This window comes from Fundulus heteroclitus, chromosome 1, assembly GCF_011125445.2.
Source record: "Fundulus heteroclitus isolate FHET01 chromosome 1, MU-UCD_Fhet_4.1, whole genome shotgun sequence".
Classification (NCBI taxonomy): Eukaryota; Metazoa; Chordata; class Actinopteri; order Cyprinodontiformes; family Fundulidae; genus Fundulus; species Fundulus heteroclitus.
In genome coordinates, this window is record NC_046361.1 from 14,349,042 (window position 1) to 14,368,064 (window position 19,023).

A 19,023-nucleotide genomic window follows, 5' to 3' on the forward strand; every position below is an offset into this window, starting at 1 on the left:
GTGAGGTGGCGGTGTAGCTGGAAGGGCTCATTACAGATGAAATTTGGGCAACTGTGATTGATCATGTGGTAAATCATGGCCTTTCACTTAGAGGGGCAGGACAAAGAGTCCAAACTTCTTTCAATAGAAACAAGGTTGCATCCATGGTAAGAGTTTTTCGACGGTAGAACAGGTATTGCTGCTATACAGTATATACATGTCTATCTATTCCTACAGAAGAATTCTTCAGTGCATAGCGATGAAAGGTATATGATCACCGCCACTATGAGCAGATGTCCTTACTCAATGCAATGACTGCTGCTGCCCATGATGTAGATGCAGAGGCATGTCAAGGATGAATTAGGCATGCAAGAAGATTTTTTCCTAGGTGCAAGGGAAAATATTGAATGTGACGTAGATGAGGCCATGTGGCCTATTCATCAGGACAGAATGGACTAGAAGGAACAAACAGCCCTAGTATTTTCTGTTGGAATCTTTCATTTTTTGGAATATTTCATTTGTTTATCTGGAAAAAAACAATGAAGAATCAATAAAATTTGCATCACAACATATTTGCTTCTGGATCCATTTTTTGCAAAAAGGCACATTTGATTACAAATGACACTGCCATGTAAGCTGCGTACAGTCTTTGGCTACAATGAACCAGCAATGCTGCACTGATTCACATTGAGTGTGGTGTTTTGTATTTTGTTGCCCCTTGTTTAACGAATGATTGGAAGGGCTCAAACATTTGTGTGCAAGTTGTGTTGTTTGAGGGCAAAATGTGATTTTGGATCATATTTTAAATGTTTTGGCAGAGTTGGAGCCTTTTGCAAACAACATGTTTAATTTTTACCATTGGTGCCACTGTTTAGGTCTCTGCGTTAACTGTTTTGAAAAATGTGGGTTTTGAGTTGACTGCTGCGTCAAAGCAACTAATAAAAACTGTAAAAAGAGATGATTTGTTGTTGTTTTTATTACCAATTTGATTATCCTTTTACATTGTTTTCTTTTATTATTTGTCTTTTATTATCAGAAACAAACTTCTTGATTGAATGAAAAATAATTTTACATCTAAATCTGCCAGCGGTGGGAATAATTTGGGACGTAACGGTGAAGTACTTGGCTCTTATATTCAACTTCATCGATCATTATCAAATATTGCATTTGCAGATGTGTCTGTGTGCTGAGAGACTAGCAAGTTATTTTCATTTAAAACATGATAAAAAGGATTTATAACTCATGACTCAATCTTTGAACAGATTTAGAGGCAACACGTGATTTGGAAACAAGCAGAGACGTCCGTTTTATTCCTCTGTGTTTGATTTGAGTTCCTTTTCCTGTCTCAACAACCCTAAGATGTGTTATCCCAACTGGGTTATAAAAAGAAAGGACTGTTGTAACTCCCTCTGCTCTCCCTGCCTACCAGCAGAATCGCCGCTGTGGGTTGTAGATAGAGAGGGGCGTCCTGATCGGGTTGCACACGCTACAAATATCCCCCACTAGCTGTTAACGCTGCTGGGTCATCAGTCAGGAAGAGCTGCAGTCAGCTGGAGTAAAACTTTCCCCTCAAAGGCTAAAGAACAACTTCCCTGCAGATATGAGCCAAGGTAAGGCTGAAGTGTTTCTGTTTTAATTGCAGTATTGGTGCTTTTCTGTCTAGGGCTCTGCCTTCAGGTGCACATCCTCCGTGTCTCTGCACACAGTGTGAGATTAAGTCATGAGTGAAATGTGATGAGGTTGAATAATGACATCAGATATCCCTGATCTGGGGCGTTAAATCACTGTGTGACGAATGTTGATTCCAAATGATTTATAATCAGTGGGGGAACTCTTGAACAGGTGATTTAAAAAAAAAATCAAGTAACATTTCACATTTTCAAGTTGTTTGTTCATGCAAATGTATTCGTGCTGATGCCCGAGCAGGATTTTTCTTTGTTTCCGCGCAGAAGCAGCGTTGGACATTGAGCGCTGCAATCTGAATATCAAGAGCAACAACAGCAGCCACCACACGGAGCCGTTTGGGGGGGAGCGCTTGATTGTAAGGAGGGGGCAGCCCTTCAGCATCATCCTGCACCTGTCACCTAGCAGCAGAGAGCTCAAAGTGGGCGAAACAAACTTGACGTTCGTCGTTGAGACTGGTAACCCCTGTTTTCCTCCTGCAGCTCAACAGTCTGAATGTGTCCACAGATTCAGTGCACACAGGACGGACACTTTAGGCTGTGTTTTTCGTTTTGATTGAAAGGACTTTCATCCTACGTTCATGTCTCTGCAGGTCCATTACCCAGAAAAGAATCTGATACCAAAGTAACCTTCATCTCTCAGGAATCCACCGCTGACACAGAGTGGAGCGCATCTGCCACAAGAGACGCCTCTGGGAGGACAGTAACTGTGTCCATCAGTTCCTCCCCAGAAGCCCCCATCGGGGTGTATACCCTGACTTTAGAGCAGTTGGGTCAGAAGACCAGTTTAGGACAGTTTACTCTGCTTTTCAATGCATGGTGTCCCCGTGAGTTCCTAAAGCTTTGATCAATTTACCACAATTCATTCCTTAGCAATTAAACCAACACATCTACGACTCCTTAAAAGATGCTCCAAGCCTGAAAATTCTTTTCTGTTCCACTATTTCATAGTAGAAGTAATTTGAAGGGGTTCATATTTAGAGGACTGTGTTTTCCAACTAACAGAGGACGCAGTCTACATGCCGAGTGAGGAAAAGAGGAAAGAGTACGTTCTGGCACAACACGGGCTGGTCTACCGAGGAACGCATAAAAGGATTAAAGGGAAACCCTGGAACTTTGGACAGGTACACCTTTAATGTTGTCTGTTTACTATGAACCCATCCCTATAATAAGGTTTCCCATCTTGGTGTGGAATAAATTGGCAGTGAATCTATTTAAATGTGCTCCGCTGATCTTCCTCTGCTTGCCTGCAGTTTGAACCAGGGATTTTGGACATCTGTCTGAAGATTCTGGATGATAATCCTAAATTTGTGTCGGATGCAGATAAGGACATCTCTGCCCGGAGAAATCCCATCTATGTGACCAGGGTGCTTAGTGCTATGGTAATAATAATGTCATACATCATTATATATACATTTACATAAAATATTAGAGACCATGCAGATAGACACATATGTATTTTAGATGAACAGAACCTAAAATGTTAATAATGGATGACAGGGACGTATGGTGTACTGGAGCCCATGCAGGTTTTCAGACATATGAGGAGTTTGGGATTTCATTATTATTAAAACAAGGGGGTGATATTCCTGTTTTGGTAATTCAGTTTGTCCACTGCCAATATGCGTTTGCAGAGACTATAATGTCTGCTTTCAACGTATTCTAATGCCCTGTGGCAGAGTGTTCCTCACACTGCAAACACAGACTAAACTAAACTAAAAATAAGTTATATTTTTCTTGAAATTAGTGTATTTGTACTTTATTTGAGCAGGCAAATAAGATAATCTGCCAATGGAATAAGATTTTTCCAATTAAAATAGGAAGAACTCATCTCTATCAACTTATTTTAAGTGCATTATATCTAATTATCTTATTTTAGGGGTAAAATTACTCTCTCCATTGGCAGATCATCTTATTGACCTGCTCAGATCAAGGACAAATTTCAAGAAAATTTTTACTTATTTTTAGTTCTGTTTGTGTTTTACTGAGGTAACATAAGTCATGCAAAGCAGCTGGGATACTGCTGGGGACCACACACATAAACCCAAACTAAACTACATGATCAAAAAGCAAACCAGGCATCATTCATGACTGTTATCTCTACAGATGAGTCCCACTGAGACAAAATGTCTCATTTTCAAGAAGGACCTGATTAAACCATCAAACAATAAAGAATAAAATTTCTTGCAAACAGATATAATTTGAGTGGTATCAAATGCAGCCCTTCAGATCAATAGTAGTGGGCATATACCATCATTAAAATCAAGGTAAAAAATGTATTAGGTGCCCTAAGTATGATCAAATCCAAAACATTGTTCTTGACTGATTATTTAACTGGCTTTTACAGTTTTTTTTCCAATTCCTAATTTTCCTTATTTTCAGTTTATGAAATTAAACTTTTCAACTCAGTTTTCCTGTTTATTATTAACTGATAAAAACAAGTAAAGGCTTCTCAGGGCATGAATACTCACATGTTGCTTATTTCATGTCTATACTTCTTTCTTGTTCTTATGTTCTCACTGTGTGTCTTACCTGCTTGCTGTTGTTGCTCGCAGATCAACAGTAATGATGACCTTGGCGTGTTGGTGGGAGAGTGGGAAGACTTTTCAGGGGGAACTCATCCTGGACTGTGGATGGGCAGCGGGGAAATTCTGCGGCAGTGGGCGGAGAGCGGACCAGTCCGTTACGGCCAGTGCTGGATCTTTGCTGCTGTTGCATGCACAGGTTGGATACATACATAGGCTATATCTCCTTTTATCTTTTTTTACAAAGTTGTGAAGAATAGTTATATCCAATCTACCATGTTGGATTATATATCCATGCTAAAAGTGGTATACTATTATAACACACAGAAAACAGCACAGTCTACTTTTAAGAATAATCTTAAAACTTTCCTTTTTGACAAAGCTTATAGTTAGAGTGGCTCATACCCTGAGCTACCTCTATAGTTATGCTGCTACAGGCTTAGACTGCTGGAGGACATCAGGGTCTAATTTTCTCACTCTACTTATTTCTACTGTTCTACAGTTTTGCATTGCTTGTCGTCATTTCAGCTTTTAACTTTTTGTTCTCTCTCTTTTTTTCTTAGTAGGTACACCTGGTCTGGCGTTCTGTTAACTGTAACATCATCCAGAGAAGACGGCTCACCCGCTACTACCATCTAATGTAGAACAGATTACTGGATCAATGTGTGCTTCTGTGCTTTTTTGTGTCTCTGCTCTGTCTTCTCTAACCCCCAGTCGGTCGAGGGAGATGACCGTTCAGACTGATCCTGGTTCTGCTGGAAGTTTTCCTTCCCGTTAAAGGGGAGTTTTCCTCTCCACTGTCGCTTCATGCTTGCTCATTATGAGGGATTGCTGCAAAGCCATGGACAATGCTGACGACTCTCCCTGTGGCTCTACGCTTCTCCAGGAGTGAACGCTGCTTGTCGGGACTTTGATGTAATCAACTGGTTCCCTTATATAGGAAATTTTTGATCAATCAGTATAATCTGATTGAATTTGACTTTGTAAAGTGCCTTTAGGTGAAATGTTTCATGAATTGGCGCTATATAAATAAAATTTAATTGAATACAGTACAATTCAGAAACATGAAAACGTTTATAGCACCATCAACATTCTTCCCCCTGCAGTGTTCTCCACGGTCTGAGGAAATCAAATAATCAAAACCCTAAATTTAGTCCCTCACCGCCTCAGTTCTATGTCCTCTGAGTGATATTTTTCTCCTCCTTCAGTGTCCAGGGCTCTGGGCATTCCTTGTCGCGTTGTTACCAACTTTGGATCAGCTCACGACACCGACGCAAACCTGGTGATCGAACGCTTCTATGATGAAAATGGAGACAGAATTTCGGGATATGATTCAATATGGTGAGTATGATCTGTCTCTACGCGACATGAGGGATATCCCAATATACTGCCAGCTTGAGTGAACCCGGTGGTACTAACTCATTTTGCTGTAATTTGCAATTCATTCAAAAACATCCATCCGTCTATTATGTGTACCCTGTTATCCACGCGGGGTCCATGGGGGGCTGGTGCCTATCTCCAGGGGCCACTGGGCGAGAGGCAGGTACACCCTGGACAGGTCGCCTGTCGATCGCAGCACAAATAAATGTAACAATATCAAATATGTAGGCGTGTGCGTAATTTACGTCGTCCCAGTTCACATTATTGAGCTATTAATTTTAAGAAGTAGCTTTTTAGCTGTTTCACAGTTTTTTCAGCAATCACAAACTATTTCAATAATTATTTTTCTAACAATTTTGACATTTCTGTGGATTCCACACGTGTCCATGTTTAAATGGAGTTGGTAATTGCTGAAAAAATACATTGTTTCTTAAGCCCAAATTCAGGAGGACGCCTTGGGATTTATGCTTTTGGACTGTGGGAGGAAGCCAAAGTAACCGGGGAGAACCCACACATGCTCATGGAAGCTTCATGCAGAAAGACCCCAGCTCAGGATTCAGACCCAGGACCTTCTTGCAGCAAGCTAACAGTGCCACCAACTGCTCCACTGTGCAGTCTTTCCAAAACCAGATTTGATACGTATTGTTTGTTTTTTTCTCACGTCCGTTCAGGAACTTCCATGTTTGGGTGGATAGCTGGATGACTCGGCCTGACTTGGGGAGCAGGTTTGATGGGTGGCAAACCAGTGATCCAACCCCACAGGAGACAAGTGATGGTAACAAAAACTTCTTATCATGATACAGCCTTATTCCTAAATGAATTAAAGTTGTTTTTTTCTTTAAATTTCTACTAATTTGGCAGTAAAACAAATAGCTTAACCTTATTTCCAAATGCATTAAAAATAAAAAGAAGGGGAAAAAAATGTTTCACAGTTATTCACAACCTTTGCCATGACATTTAAAATGTGCTGTGGTGCATCTATTTTCCGCTGATCGTTCTTTATAAATTTCTACAGCTTGTTTACTGGTGCGAAAATCAGGATTGCAAGCACTGAAGATCACAAAAAAGCATCATGGTCTCAATTATTAGGAAATTGAAGTAATGTGGACCGCCAGAACCCGTCCTGACTGGCTGCCAGACCAAAATGAGTTGTCAGGGAAGAAGGTAACTAATCAGAAAGTGGGCGGAGACCCCAGTGGTCATTTAGGTGGAGCTTCACTTCTTCCTGGGTGGGAATGGAGAATCAGCTAGGCCTGGCAGCCTTCATGAATTTAGACATTGTCCAACCAGGAGAAACAAAATCCTCTGGTCTGATGAAATCAAAGTAAAACTGTCCAGCTTGAACCTTTTCCCCAGTGCTAACGTACTGAGATCAGAGCAAAGTCTCAAAACACACAGCCAAGAAATTAATGGAGTGGCGCAGTCTGTGAACCGCTGGCTTAAAGTCTAATAATGGCTGCCCATCCAATATGACATTATGATCTGAGTGTGAGGGACCAGACTCAAACAAGGACAAAAAAAATGTTCAAAGTAGGAAAGAATTCAATTTAATTCTTCCAAAAATAGTAAACAAAACATAGACTTAACGTAAGAATGAATCAAAGGATAAATAACAAATTTGGGCCCAAGTTAACTGAGGTCAACTGAACTCTAACTCAACACAAACAAAACTGACCTTACAACAAAGAACAAAAGGCTGCTTAAATAAGGATGGAGTAACCCAGGTCTACTACATGAGGGAGGCACAACATAACAAAAGAACAAATAAATACAAAATTAACTAAAACATTCTATGAAACAAATAAAGCAAAACTAACTCTTACTTAGCAGAAACAATAATAGATGAATATTTAAGTGACAAAATTAACTAATTAACAACTTGATACAAGTCTCCCCTGTCAGTCTTTCAAACAAACAAATGGTATGCTCCAGGTTTCCTCCTCCAGCTGGTTTGTATCAGCAGCACCTCAAACAAAAAACAAGTGTAAATAAACCATTCAGACAGTCATTAACCAAAGTGTGCACCCATTAGAAAATACCTGTCTAAATGAAATAACTCAAACTGTAATATAATTTAAAGAAAGAAAGAATACTAACACGATGTGGTGATGGGAGGATCATCCACCACACTGAGGTTGAGACGATCTGCAGGAGAAGAGGTGTGAACAGGTGTTTCCATGTTTATAGTACCATACTGAGGTTGTGATAGTTGCCCAAAGTGCTTCATCAAAGTATCTAGCAAAGGCTCTGAATACTTATAGTATTCATAGTGAATTTGCAATATGTTTTTTGACTTACTTTTGGACCTGCGTTGCTGTCAGGCATTTTCTGCTGTGGCCCGGCTTCACTGCACGCCATCAAAGAAGGAGAGGTGGCCTTGAAGTATGACACCCCTTTCATTTTTGCTGAGGTGAGACTTAATGACCTTTTGTTTTAAAACACAATATCAATCAAAAAGAACTTACTTTATGCTTAAGCTCTTTGATGTGGTTTTATCAACAGTTAAAAGTTTTTTATATTGACACACATTTTTTTCTTGTCTTAATATTACTATGTTTTAAAAATATTTAATATTAAGATAATAGCTATAAAACCTTCCTGCAATTTTTTTAGTTTGATCCTGAAAACGGTTGCATGTTGCCTGTAAATAAGAATCTCTTCCCAATGTTTTGTATTTATTTTGTTTTTATGGATTTAGGTGAATGCAGATGTTGAGGACTTGGTGCGCCTGTCCACCGGACAGTTTGTGAAGTTCAGTGGATCCACCAAGGCTGTGGGACATTTTATCAGTACAAAAGCTGTTGGCTCAAATGAGAGACATGACATCACGCACCAGTACAAATATCCTGAAGGTGAAGTAAAGTCACATTGTTTCCTCCTGAAGCATAAATTTGTTTTCTACAACAAACCCAGTTAGATCTCTTTAACAGTTGTGTCAAAATGAAGCAAATCAGAGTTTTTATACACTTTATACACTTTAAAAGGATGCATGCCTCTACTTTATGACACAATATGCCTTTTTTTTAGCTCTTGAGGGCCGGATAGTTTACCTCGACGGGCCGGATTCGGCCCGCGGGCCTTGAGTTTGACACCTGTGATCTAATCCCTAAAGTTCCAGAAATCTTCCATTTCTTTAGTCTTCAAGCACCTGTGGTAGACAAGCACTTAATTATTTGGAAAGAGAACTGTATGCCATCGTTTACTGTTACCAACTCAGACTGAATTACTAGTTTTATATGGTGTATGAAAACATGAAGTCATTTCTTTCTCTGAAGTATGCAACAAGACTGCCATTCAGATTATTGATATGAGACCATTTTTCCACTTATGAGACCAGTGAGACTTTTCAAACTTAAGTTTGATGTAAATAGCCTTCTAAGTGATTTCAGCTATGCTTAACATGTTTACTTCCAAACCAGATTTTTTTGTAATCTGGATGGTTTTCAGAATCCAAAGAAGAGCGGCAGGTCTATGAGAAGGCCCAGCACCGCAACAAGCTGCTGAAGAAAGGAGAAGAGCCCGGACTCCATCTGAAGGTAGGCCCACTTTGTTCAACTTTACGCCGTCCTATATGTGTGTACTTGTGCACCTGTTCCAACACACTTGACTCACATGGCTGAATTCAGTCCTTAGGTTTTGCAGAAGCCTGTTTTATCTCTATTTATGTAAAGCAGGTGTGGTTAAGCCAAAAAGAAATTGTTTTTTGGGGGGTTTTTTTACAAATGAGAAAAAGATCTAAACTGATGATGGCTGAGTTTCTAAGCGGTTGTGTCTGTGTTTACTCTGTAAAAACTGTGATTATATGAGCACCTCAATTTGCTTAATGGCCTTGTTACATTCATGTAAAGTCAGGATTTAGATCAACAAAAATATATTTACCAGGCCTTCCATTTTAATGTCTTCTTCCTCGTTTACAAAATGAGTCTGTATATTTTTATTTATTGTATCAGGATGTAGTTAAACAATGTAAACAGCACCTAAAAAGTGGAATTTTCAAAATAAACAGCCATGATGCCCATGAATGAAAATTGGACTGTATGCAAAAACAAGAAGCTGAATAAAAAAAAAAATTGTTATGGGAAAATGACTGTTGGCTTGGACGTTTTGTCATGTTGCACCAATAACTGTTTTCTTCCTATTCTTCTTCTGTGTTAAGATCAAACTGGCTAAAGACATGATTGTGGGCTCCAACTTTGAGGTGTATGCTGTGCTAACCAACAACTGCATGGACGCAAGGACCTGCAACTTCCTTTTCTTTGCCAGAGCGATCAGCTACGAAGGAAAACTTGGGGACAGCTGTGGATTTTCATCGGACAACTTGGAGGTTCCCGCTGGAGAAGGTTTGCTCTGAGCTCAGAATTAAACAGTGCCGGATTTAAAATAAATCCACCATCACTTGCCTGCTGCTGGATTTTTAGGTCTTGTTGGTTTAGTTTATCAGCCTTCTTGTTTTTTCCTCCAGCAAAAGACTCAATTACTATTTTGCAAAAGGATGACCTAATTGTCGTAATTCTCTCCTGTCTTGTAGTTGTTGTAGTCTGATTCTACCATTTGCATCATGAGCTACATTTGTTTCTCTATTACTAAGCTCCCAGGCGTGTGCCTTTGATTAACATGTATCATGAATTAATCTGATTGGCTGTAGAATCAAACAAAAAGCACTGATTGGCCATGGGCACAGAGTGGTCTGCCTTTAGGAGAATCTTTAGCGATCCAGTTAGAGCCCAGCATGAAGTCACATGGAAGCCGAAAGGTTACAAGCACACATATACACTTATTTGGCTGTTGTTCACCGCCACTGAAAAATAGGGTTCAGACTTACACACACACACACACACAAACACATAAAGAGGAAATCATATAAGTCATATAAGTCACACTGGACTATAAGTCGCACCGGACTATTCGCATTCATTTAGAAATTTGTTTCACACAATCCGAGACAAAAAACTGACATTTAATCTAGTAAGCCAACGTTTTAAATTACACAGCTGCATCCACAACCGGCTGAATAACATGGAACATACCTGGGAGGATGAATGGGGTAAGTTAGCAACTCCAACCATCCATCCATTTTCTAACACGTCTATCCCTTGTGGAGTCGTGAGGGGTGCTGGTGCTTATCTCCAGCTGTCAATGGGCGAGAGGCGGGGCAACAAAGGGCAACACAGAGACAAATAACCATTCTCACACACACACCTAAGGAGAATTTATAGAGGCCAATTAACCTTACAGTCATGTTTTTGGACTGTGGGAGGAAGCTGGAGTATCCAGAGAGAACACACACATGCACAAAGAGAACATGCAAACTCCATGCAGAAAGACCCAGGGTAAGGGTAGGACTCTACAGGCCCGTTTACACTACCCTTTTTTACCGAGCCGAGACCAGTCCGAGCTCGGTAACCGAGATAACTCTTGTGTGTAAACGGTCAGCAGACTGAACCGGACCGCGCTAAACATAACCGGACCGCGCTAACTGCGGACCAGTTCCCTAGTAGGTCTCGGTCTGGTTTTTTTTATCCTGGTTATCTGATAACGAAGAGCACATGAGCAGACCGCGTCATCCCTTTACAGTCAGCTGACTGTCCGCGGGTTTTCCGGCGTGTCTGGCTGCACGTCCCGATTCACAATCCATTCAGACAAATTTCAGACATTCATAATAATACCAGCTTCCTTACCGTGCCACACGGTTTCCAGTGATGATTCTGCTTAGCAGTGTGATGAACCTCAGTGTCTGTCATTGTTTCCTGCGTCTGTAAATCCTTATTAGACGTTTGTTTGTCTTATCCACGTCCCAAAAGCCGACTCTATGTCTAACCATAACATCCTGAATGTTACGGGCGCCGCCATTTTGATTTGCTCGGTCCCGCCTTCAATCCCAGAGAGCGGTAGTACTGCAGATCGTCACTAGGAGGCGAGGAGCAACCAAGGAACCGAGGTAACCGAGGTAACCGAGATAACTCTTGTGTGTAAACGGCCGTTTTTATCCTGGTTAACTGATCCAAGCTCGGACTGGTCTCGGCATGGCTCGGTTTTTAGGTGTAGTGTAAACGGGCCTTAACCTAGGACCTTCTTGCTGCGTGGCAACAGAGCTACCCACTGTTCAACTGTGCAGCCCCAACTCCAACCAGCAAAGTTTTATCCAGCGTTGACACTTATCAAAATTATACCTAAATCAGACCGTGTGCGTAACGGTGCTACGTGCTAAGCTAACAGTACGACACGGATGTTTCAGAGCAACATAAAGCTCACATGCATCAGTTGTAACCAGCGAAACAACATACAAACGTGTTTAGTTTTTGTTGTCTATAAGTTAATGTTTCAATGCATTTTTAAGTTGAGGTGACCAGATTTCTCTAATGAAAACCAGGAACGTCTCTGATTTGGTTGAAAATCTCTGTCTGGGGGTTGTTTTTTTTGTATGATCTGCAACACCAACGGGTCAGGGAAGGCACGTTCGGCTCAGCTCTTCTACTATGTCAGGACAGTGGCAGGACCGGGTAAATACCTCTCTAAAGCCAGATTCATCCACCTCTGATCATGATACACTGAAATGTCTGGGGACAGCTTTTGCTGGGGACAGGTCATCAAAAACAGGGACAGTCACCGGAAATTGGGGACGTCTGGTCCCTCTATCTTAAGTGGTACAGGAGCAGGATAGTTTTCACAAGCCTAGCATGCCCTATTGTGACTATAGACGGTAATGTTTACTCCTTGGTTCATGCTGGTCAAGATGAATACCATTTAAATTTGATATATAAGTCGCATTTTACGGAGCCCCTCTGGTGACATGGGCATAATTTTTTTTTGAAGATGTTAAGTCGTGGCCACAACTTACTAATGCGTGGCCACGACTTACTAAAGCGTGGCCACGAGATACATAAGTTGTGGCCACGACTTACTAACTCGTGGCCACAACTTACTAAGGCGTGGCCACGCCTTAGTAAGTCGTGGCCACGCATTAGTAAGTTGTGGCCACGAGTTAGATAAGTTGTGGCCACAAGTTATTTGTGAGGGAGCTCCTTTATGGTGGTGTAGCATACATTCAAGGAATATAGACATAGACTTGATTTAATTTTATTTCAACCTTGGAATGAACTATATTGACATACTTTGCTTATTACACAGAGTGGTAATAAGCAAACCTCTCATCTTACAGGCATTGACCGTGTAACACGCATTTCACTGACTTCACCTGCTCACGCCTAACAGAGCTCTAAACTCCACCTTCTGCGGAGCTGTTTAACACAGCTTGTGGCCATCAATAATTATTCCTGCTGCAGTTCATGTTAACAGAGCAGCAGGAAGAGCGATCAGTTATAAATAATTTTGGTCTTAACCAGTGGAGACAGTAAGCCGGTACCGTCCGCTACCGAACACACAAGAGGGAAGTAGGGCGGCTGCCAGATAAATCCTTCATTCAGAACCAGTCATGGCTGCACGCTGGATCAGAAAACAGTTCTGCTAACCAGATAAAGTCTAAAAAGCCTCTTATTCTGTGTCAGGGTGCTGCAGGCGTACATGGGCTGGGCGCATGCCTTTTTTCCCCTCTCTCTTCTCCGCAGGTGGAGGCTGACAAGCAGGGAGGCGCCTCTCGCAGGTGATCTGCGTTCAGTCATCAGCAGGGACGGTTCTTAAACAGGCTGCTGTCAGCACCTCATAGCCAAAGTGTCAGCCTTAAGTGGTAGGACTCAGTAGCCCAGCGTCTTTCTACGCCTTGGAAAGCACCTAATTTCTGTCTCCCTGTTTCCCAGGTGGAACCTGCCTCGGATCCCGCTCATGAGAACCCTTTTCCTCGGCTGAGCCGGCCAGCTCTCGGCCCGCTCAGCTGCTTAGGAAGAAAACCTCAGAAAGTCCCGATCATCCTCGCAAGTCTCGGCGTCTACAGAGCGCCGATCAGCTGACAGCCTCCCTGCCGCCGCCCCCGCTGCACGAGTGACCGGACCCTGCCCCGCCCCCTCGGACGCTGCCATCTGTCAGCTACCGCACCCTCTATGATCACCAGAATCCACCTAGAACCGACGATCCGCTTGGCAGCCTCCGCCCCTGGTCCAGGCACCAGCAGCTTTTCAGTCTTTGGTGCCCCCGCAGCAGCCGATCACTCCCCCGGTGAATCAATTATAATACCGCGATTACCACCTCCCGCTGTTACCAGACGTCCGGAGGACTCACAACAGGTCTTGAGCTTTATATTTAATAAAACTCTTAAAAACTCGGATCTCTGCCTCCTCAGTGTGTTCTGCATGTGGGTCAAAAGACTCGGTTCTATGACATTCTGTTTATAGGAATCCTTCTAATAAACAGGCATTGATGAGCCCTCAGTTGTTTTTGTTGGTCACGCTAAGGATTACGCCAGAGACGGCTGAGCTGCTTTTCAAAATAAAAGCAGCATGATTGCAGTGTATCGACCACTTGTTTTTACACATATTTACATCAGTTATATGAAATATATTTCTGTGCTTTGTGACATTTTATGTAACACTCTTTAGCTTAAAAAAATACTTAACTGATTTTTTTTTACAGCTGACAACTTTAACTTACAGATAACAGATGATCTCCAGAAGTTATTCATCAAAGTCCATATACATGATTTGTGATTTAAAAATAGAGACATTTAAAAATCTCTACATTGACTCTATTTGACCTGTTTTGTTGTAAATGTTGCTACAGAATTGGACGTTTTGGGCGAATACTATAACATCAGCATGACAATAGAAAACCTCCTGATGTCGCCCAACAACTTTCATCCAAATGTGATGTGGAATTTCAAAATAAGAGCCAAGTGAAATCTGTGTATATATATATATATATATATATATATATATATATATATATATATATATATATATATATATATATATATATATATGGTTTGCTTATTACCACTAAGTAATAACTTGTGGCCACAACTTATCTAACTCGTGGCCACGACTTACTAATGCGTGGCCACGACTTAGTAAGTCGTGGCCACAACTTATGTATCTTGTGGCCACGCATTAGTAAGTCGTGGCCACAACTTATGTATCTCGTGGCCACGCTTTAGTAAGTTGTGGCCACGCATTAGTAAGTCGTGGCCACGACTTACTAATGCGTGGCCACAACTTATGTATCTTGTGGCCACGACTTAACATCTTCAAAAAAAAATTATGCCCATGTCACCAGAGGGGCTCCGGGGCTCCGTAGCATTTGAATATAAGTCATAGGATCGGCCAAACTATGAAAAGGTTATAGTCCAAAAAATATGGTACTTTATTTGTCAGCAGTCATAATTTTTAGGCTGATTCATGTATGGTTTTCTTTATTCAGAGAGACGTCTTTCTCTGAAACTGGAATACAAGAGTTATGGCACAGCGATCACCTCTGACCTGCTGATCCAGGTGTCGGCCATCACCGTTGACAAGCAGACCATAGACTTTCATAAGGCTGAAAAAATAATTGTGCTAGATGAGCCAGAATTGGGGATCAAGGTAAGAATATGCAGGATATCTGAGAACTAATAGAAAGGAATGCTTTACATTTCTGTGAAATAGAGACTTTCAGCAAAGCTATTTTTGTTGTAAAATGTGGATTTATTGATTTGCAAATCTACCATTATCCCACTTGTCTGGATAGTTCAGTAAACCAAATCTAGTTTGAGCTTTATGCTCTTTTTAGGAGCATCATTCATTCCAAATCTCTGTTGGAATTTAAACAAATGAAGTGTTAAAATCTTAAGTCCTTTCTAATTTGCACAACTAATCAGTGTGGAGAATGACTTGCAAAAAAATCATACCCTGAAAGTTTTCCACAAACTTGTGTTCCAGCCACAAACTTTTATGTGATAGACCAAGACACCTGGGAGGCAGAGTTTTAACTTCCTGCAGGATGATACATAATGTCAACAGGACAATGAAAAAGTTTAAAATCTTCATGGGTTAATATTTCCTAGTCAAAAGGCCAGACCTAAACCCAGTTGAAAATCTCTGTAAACACAGAAAAAAACTCAACCAATCTCCATATAGTCTGGCTGAGCTTGAGCTCATTTCAGAGGAATACCCCAAAATACCTGCAAAGTTCAGGAAAGAATTGACAAAGTAAAAACCACACTATATAGATTTGTATTTGTGAAAGATATTGAAAGCTATGCATTATTAAAATGCAAATAAAGCAAACTGTGTGTGGTTGTTGCATGAGAAATGTGAAAAAGAATACTTTTGCAAAGCATTGTAATTCCAGTAACAAAGTGCAGCCCTCACAGCTTCATGAAAAGTCCCATATTAACACCAGTGTTTATCTTGGAGGTAGACCTAAAGAGATTTGTACCAAGAAAAAACAAAGAGCCGCCCCTCAGGATAGCAAAAATATTGTAAGAGAGACAATTATCCAGATGAAAAGCACAATTTAACACTGACTTGCATTTTTTTTACTCAATTATATAGCAAAATAATCACAGTTTGTGTTTTAAAATCTGGCAGTTTGGTTACCTGATACCACATGATGTAATCTCTTTTATGGTGAAATCTGAACCCCTGTCTGCAGCTGGTGGGTGAAGCCAGACTGAACCAGCCTGTCACTGCAGAGCTGACCTTGTTGAACTCTTTACCAGAGCCGCTGCTGGACTGCAGCTTCGCCATAGACGGCGTCGGCCTTACAGACGGAAAGCCCATAATAGCAAAGTATGTCATGTTGCTTTCTATGTTGCCGCTTATTGTCGTAGATCCTCTAGCACTCTATTTGCACTTTAATGTGCAAACAGATATTTGATTAAGCATGTTTATTGTATCTTCCGTTATATATGTTGAGAGGCTAAGCATTGAGAATCAGAAAATGGGAGTCTTTGGAGTTTTAAAGAATATTTTTAGGATTTTGTATGAGGAACAGGAATCAACTGTAAGCAAGGTTTGGATGGCGTCTCTTCAAAAACGGAAAGACTGACCTGGCCATGACCAAAACCCCAAAAGACACAAAGAGACAAGAAAAATATCTACTGGTGTGTTACTCTTTAATCCAGATGTAGACAGAAATATTGTTTTGCATGAGGTAAATCAAGTGAAACATCATCTGAAGCTGAGATTCTGGCCATAAGAGTCCCAGATTTCTCCTTATCCTCTACCTAAAAATCCAATATGGCTGTCACATTCGCTTTGATGTGATCGCAGTAATAATAAACTATTTCCATGCATTGTCAATATACATTGCTGAAAAATACTTTAGTGTCATGTATTACTAATGGTAAACATTTAAACACTGAAAACAGCCATTGGCAAATCCCTCTGGTTACAAAATAAAGTAAGGTGGGATGTCATTGACCGATCAATGACCCAACACCTGTGGTGACGGGAAACTAGCACAGGTAACAAAAGGCAGGTGTGGTAGTTTGTAAAGGGGAGTAAATCCCAGTGTGCAAGGACCTGTACGCTAGATAACGTTGAAGGAACCATCATTTAAAACAGATTAATTACGGTAAGAGCAAAGAACATTAGAACCAAAATAAACCTAACAAAACTATTGAAAGAACTATAAAATACAAAATATGTAAATAAAAATAAATAAATAAAACACTGTAAAAGCCAAATAATTAGGTTTAGGTTAATTTGTTAATCGCCAAAGATCTGCTTTAAAGTGAGATGAGAAATGAATTATTTCCATTTCATCCACACACAACGTAAAAACTAGCGCCTAGCAGACCCCAAAAAAATACATATTTAAAAAGTATTTGAGAGGAAAAAGAAAAAAATCCTAACTTCCAAGAAATTTTAAATCAAGCCAATTTAAATTATCACACGAATACATTGGCAAATAGATAAATAAGAACAGCCCTGTTCAATATAGTCCATTAAATGTGTAAAGTATGTCTTCCTCAGACACAGGAACAAAACTGTTTTTATAATGTTATGTTCTGCATTTTTGGACTATGGATCTCCATCCAGAGGGAAGGAGGTGAAGCTTGCAGTGTAAAGGATGGGAGTTGTTTTTTTGTAAATTGAAGAAGCTAATTATTATGAATCTTTCTTGCAGAGTGGGAACTGTGGGGGCAAAACAAGAAGCAAAGGCCAGCATTGACTTTAAGCCCATCGTTGCTGGCTCCAGTGTGCTGCTGGTGAACTTTGATAGCAACAAGCTGAAGAACGTGAAGAGTTTCATTGATGTTGTTGTGAAAGAATGAATCACACCACAGTTCTTTCCGCTTGCAGCATCAAATAAACATTGTGAGATTGCAAAGCACAGGCAGAAAGGAAGACAAAAGATTGTTACCAATATATAAACTTCACCCTCTTGAAATAGTACATATATTGCACTACCGTTATCAGAATAAGAAGCATTTGTTTAATTTGCCAATAAACTTGAAAAGACAAACATGCTCTACAATGGAAATGTTTGTATTTGTCTAGAAAAAAATATTTTAAAATCTGTATTTTAATAGTTTTACATTGGCCGTTTTTTTTTTTTGGAAATCTGCTGATTATGTAGGAAATAAAAATGTTTATAAAAATTAATTGCTGTCTAATTTTTTTTCCCCTAGTTTTGTGTTTGTGGTGAACATGCAGACTGGGTCAGTGTTGGTCTGGGGAGGCATATCTATGGAGGGATGCACACACCTGGTGCAGTGTCACCTGGATTCCTCCTGGTGCACAACAATGGCCGCCCTCATGTGATAAGAGTATGCAGGCAGTTCCTGCAGGATGAAGGAATTGATACCATACAATACGTTCCCTTGAACAGCACATCTTGTGGAAGTCCATGTGACACCACCAGGTTGCTCCTCAGACTCTCTAGCACAGGGACACCGGTGTCCTGAATGACCTCCTCAATATTCAGTAAAGTTCTCCAACAGCAGCTACATAAACGCATGGCACAGCACAGGAGGGCCAGCAGCTCTGGGCAAGATTTAGCTGTCCACTTGCACCTCAAGAACAAAGGGCACTGTTTTGATGACACTGATGTCCAGATTTTGGACAGGGAGAACTGATGGTTTAAAAGAGGGATGAAAGAAGTCATCTTGGTCAAAAGCCATCACTAAACAGAGGAGGAGGATTGCACCTCCAACTCCCCAGTGTTTACAGCTCTGTCCTCCAACACTTTCCAGAGAGATTACATCAGCAGTCTCGTCATGATTCAGGTGACCAAATACTCCGCTCACACAGAGGAATAGCCTCTAACGACCCAGGACTATGACAGGTGGGTCATTGATTTGCATCTGGCTGAGAAAGCACCAGGAGGATGGGCCTCCATGTCCTAAAAAACAGCAGTGCACCAACTGCAGGTTGCTCAATACGAGCCACCAGAATTGACAGAACTGAGCAAAAGTCCGGTTGCCTCTGATTTAAGCCTGTTTGCTGTTGCGATGACCCGGATAACTGAGAATTTGCACAGGCATACCTCAGGAGACTATCCAACATATGAGGAGCACACACCAACGTAGTCAAACATGCAAACTACATTGAGTTGCTGCAATGACATTTCAGCTAACCGCACCA

The 19,023-nt window shown here is 40.9% G+C and overlaps 1 protein-coding gene and 1 long non-coding RNA gene across 2 annotated transcripts; both read left to right on the forward strand.

Annotated features, from left to right (window-relative positions):
* Positions 1–1,447: 1,447 nt before the first annotated feature.
* On the forward strand, positions 1,448–17,982 carry LOC105936418 (protein-glutamine gamma-glutamyltransferase 2). The gene is made up of 15 exons (XM_012877272.3): positions 1,448–1,589; positions 1,929–2,120; positions 2,255–2,488; positions 2,667–2,785; positions 2,915–3,043; positions 4,217–4,385; positions 5,395–5,527; positions 6,238–6,341; positions 7,888–7,976; positions 8,265–8,418; positions 9,014–9,102; positions 9,723–9,906; positions 14,873–15,033; positions 16,085–16,221; positions 17,564–17,982. Exons 1-15 carry the CDS (start codon positions 1,580–1,582, stop codon positions 17,709–17,711), a joined length of 2,052 nt encoding a protein of 683 aa, XP_012732726.2. The 5' UTR covers positions 1,448–1,579; the 3' UTR covers positions 17,712–17,982.
* Positions 13,123–13,784, forward strand: LOC110369572. The gene is made up of 2 exons (XR_004930845.1): positions 13,123–13,250; positions 13,321–13,784. It is a non-coding gene; the product is annotated as an uncharacterized LOC110369572 (long non-coding RNA).
* Positions 17,983–19,023: the final 1,041 nt, after the last annotated feature.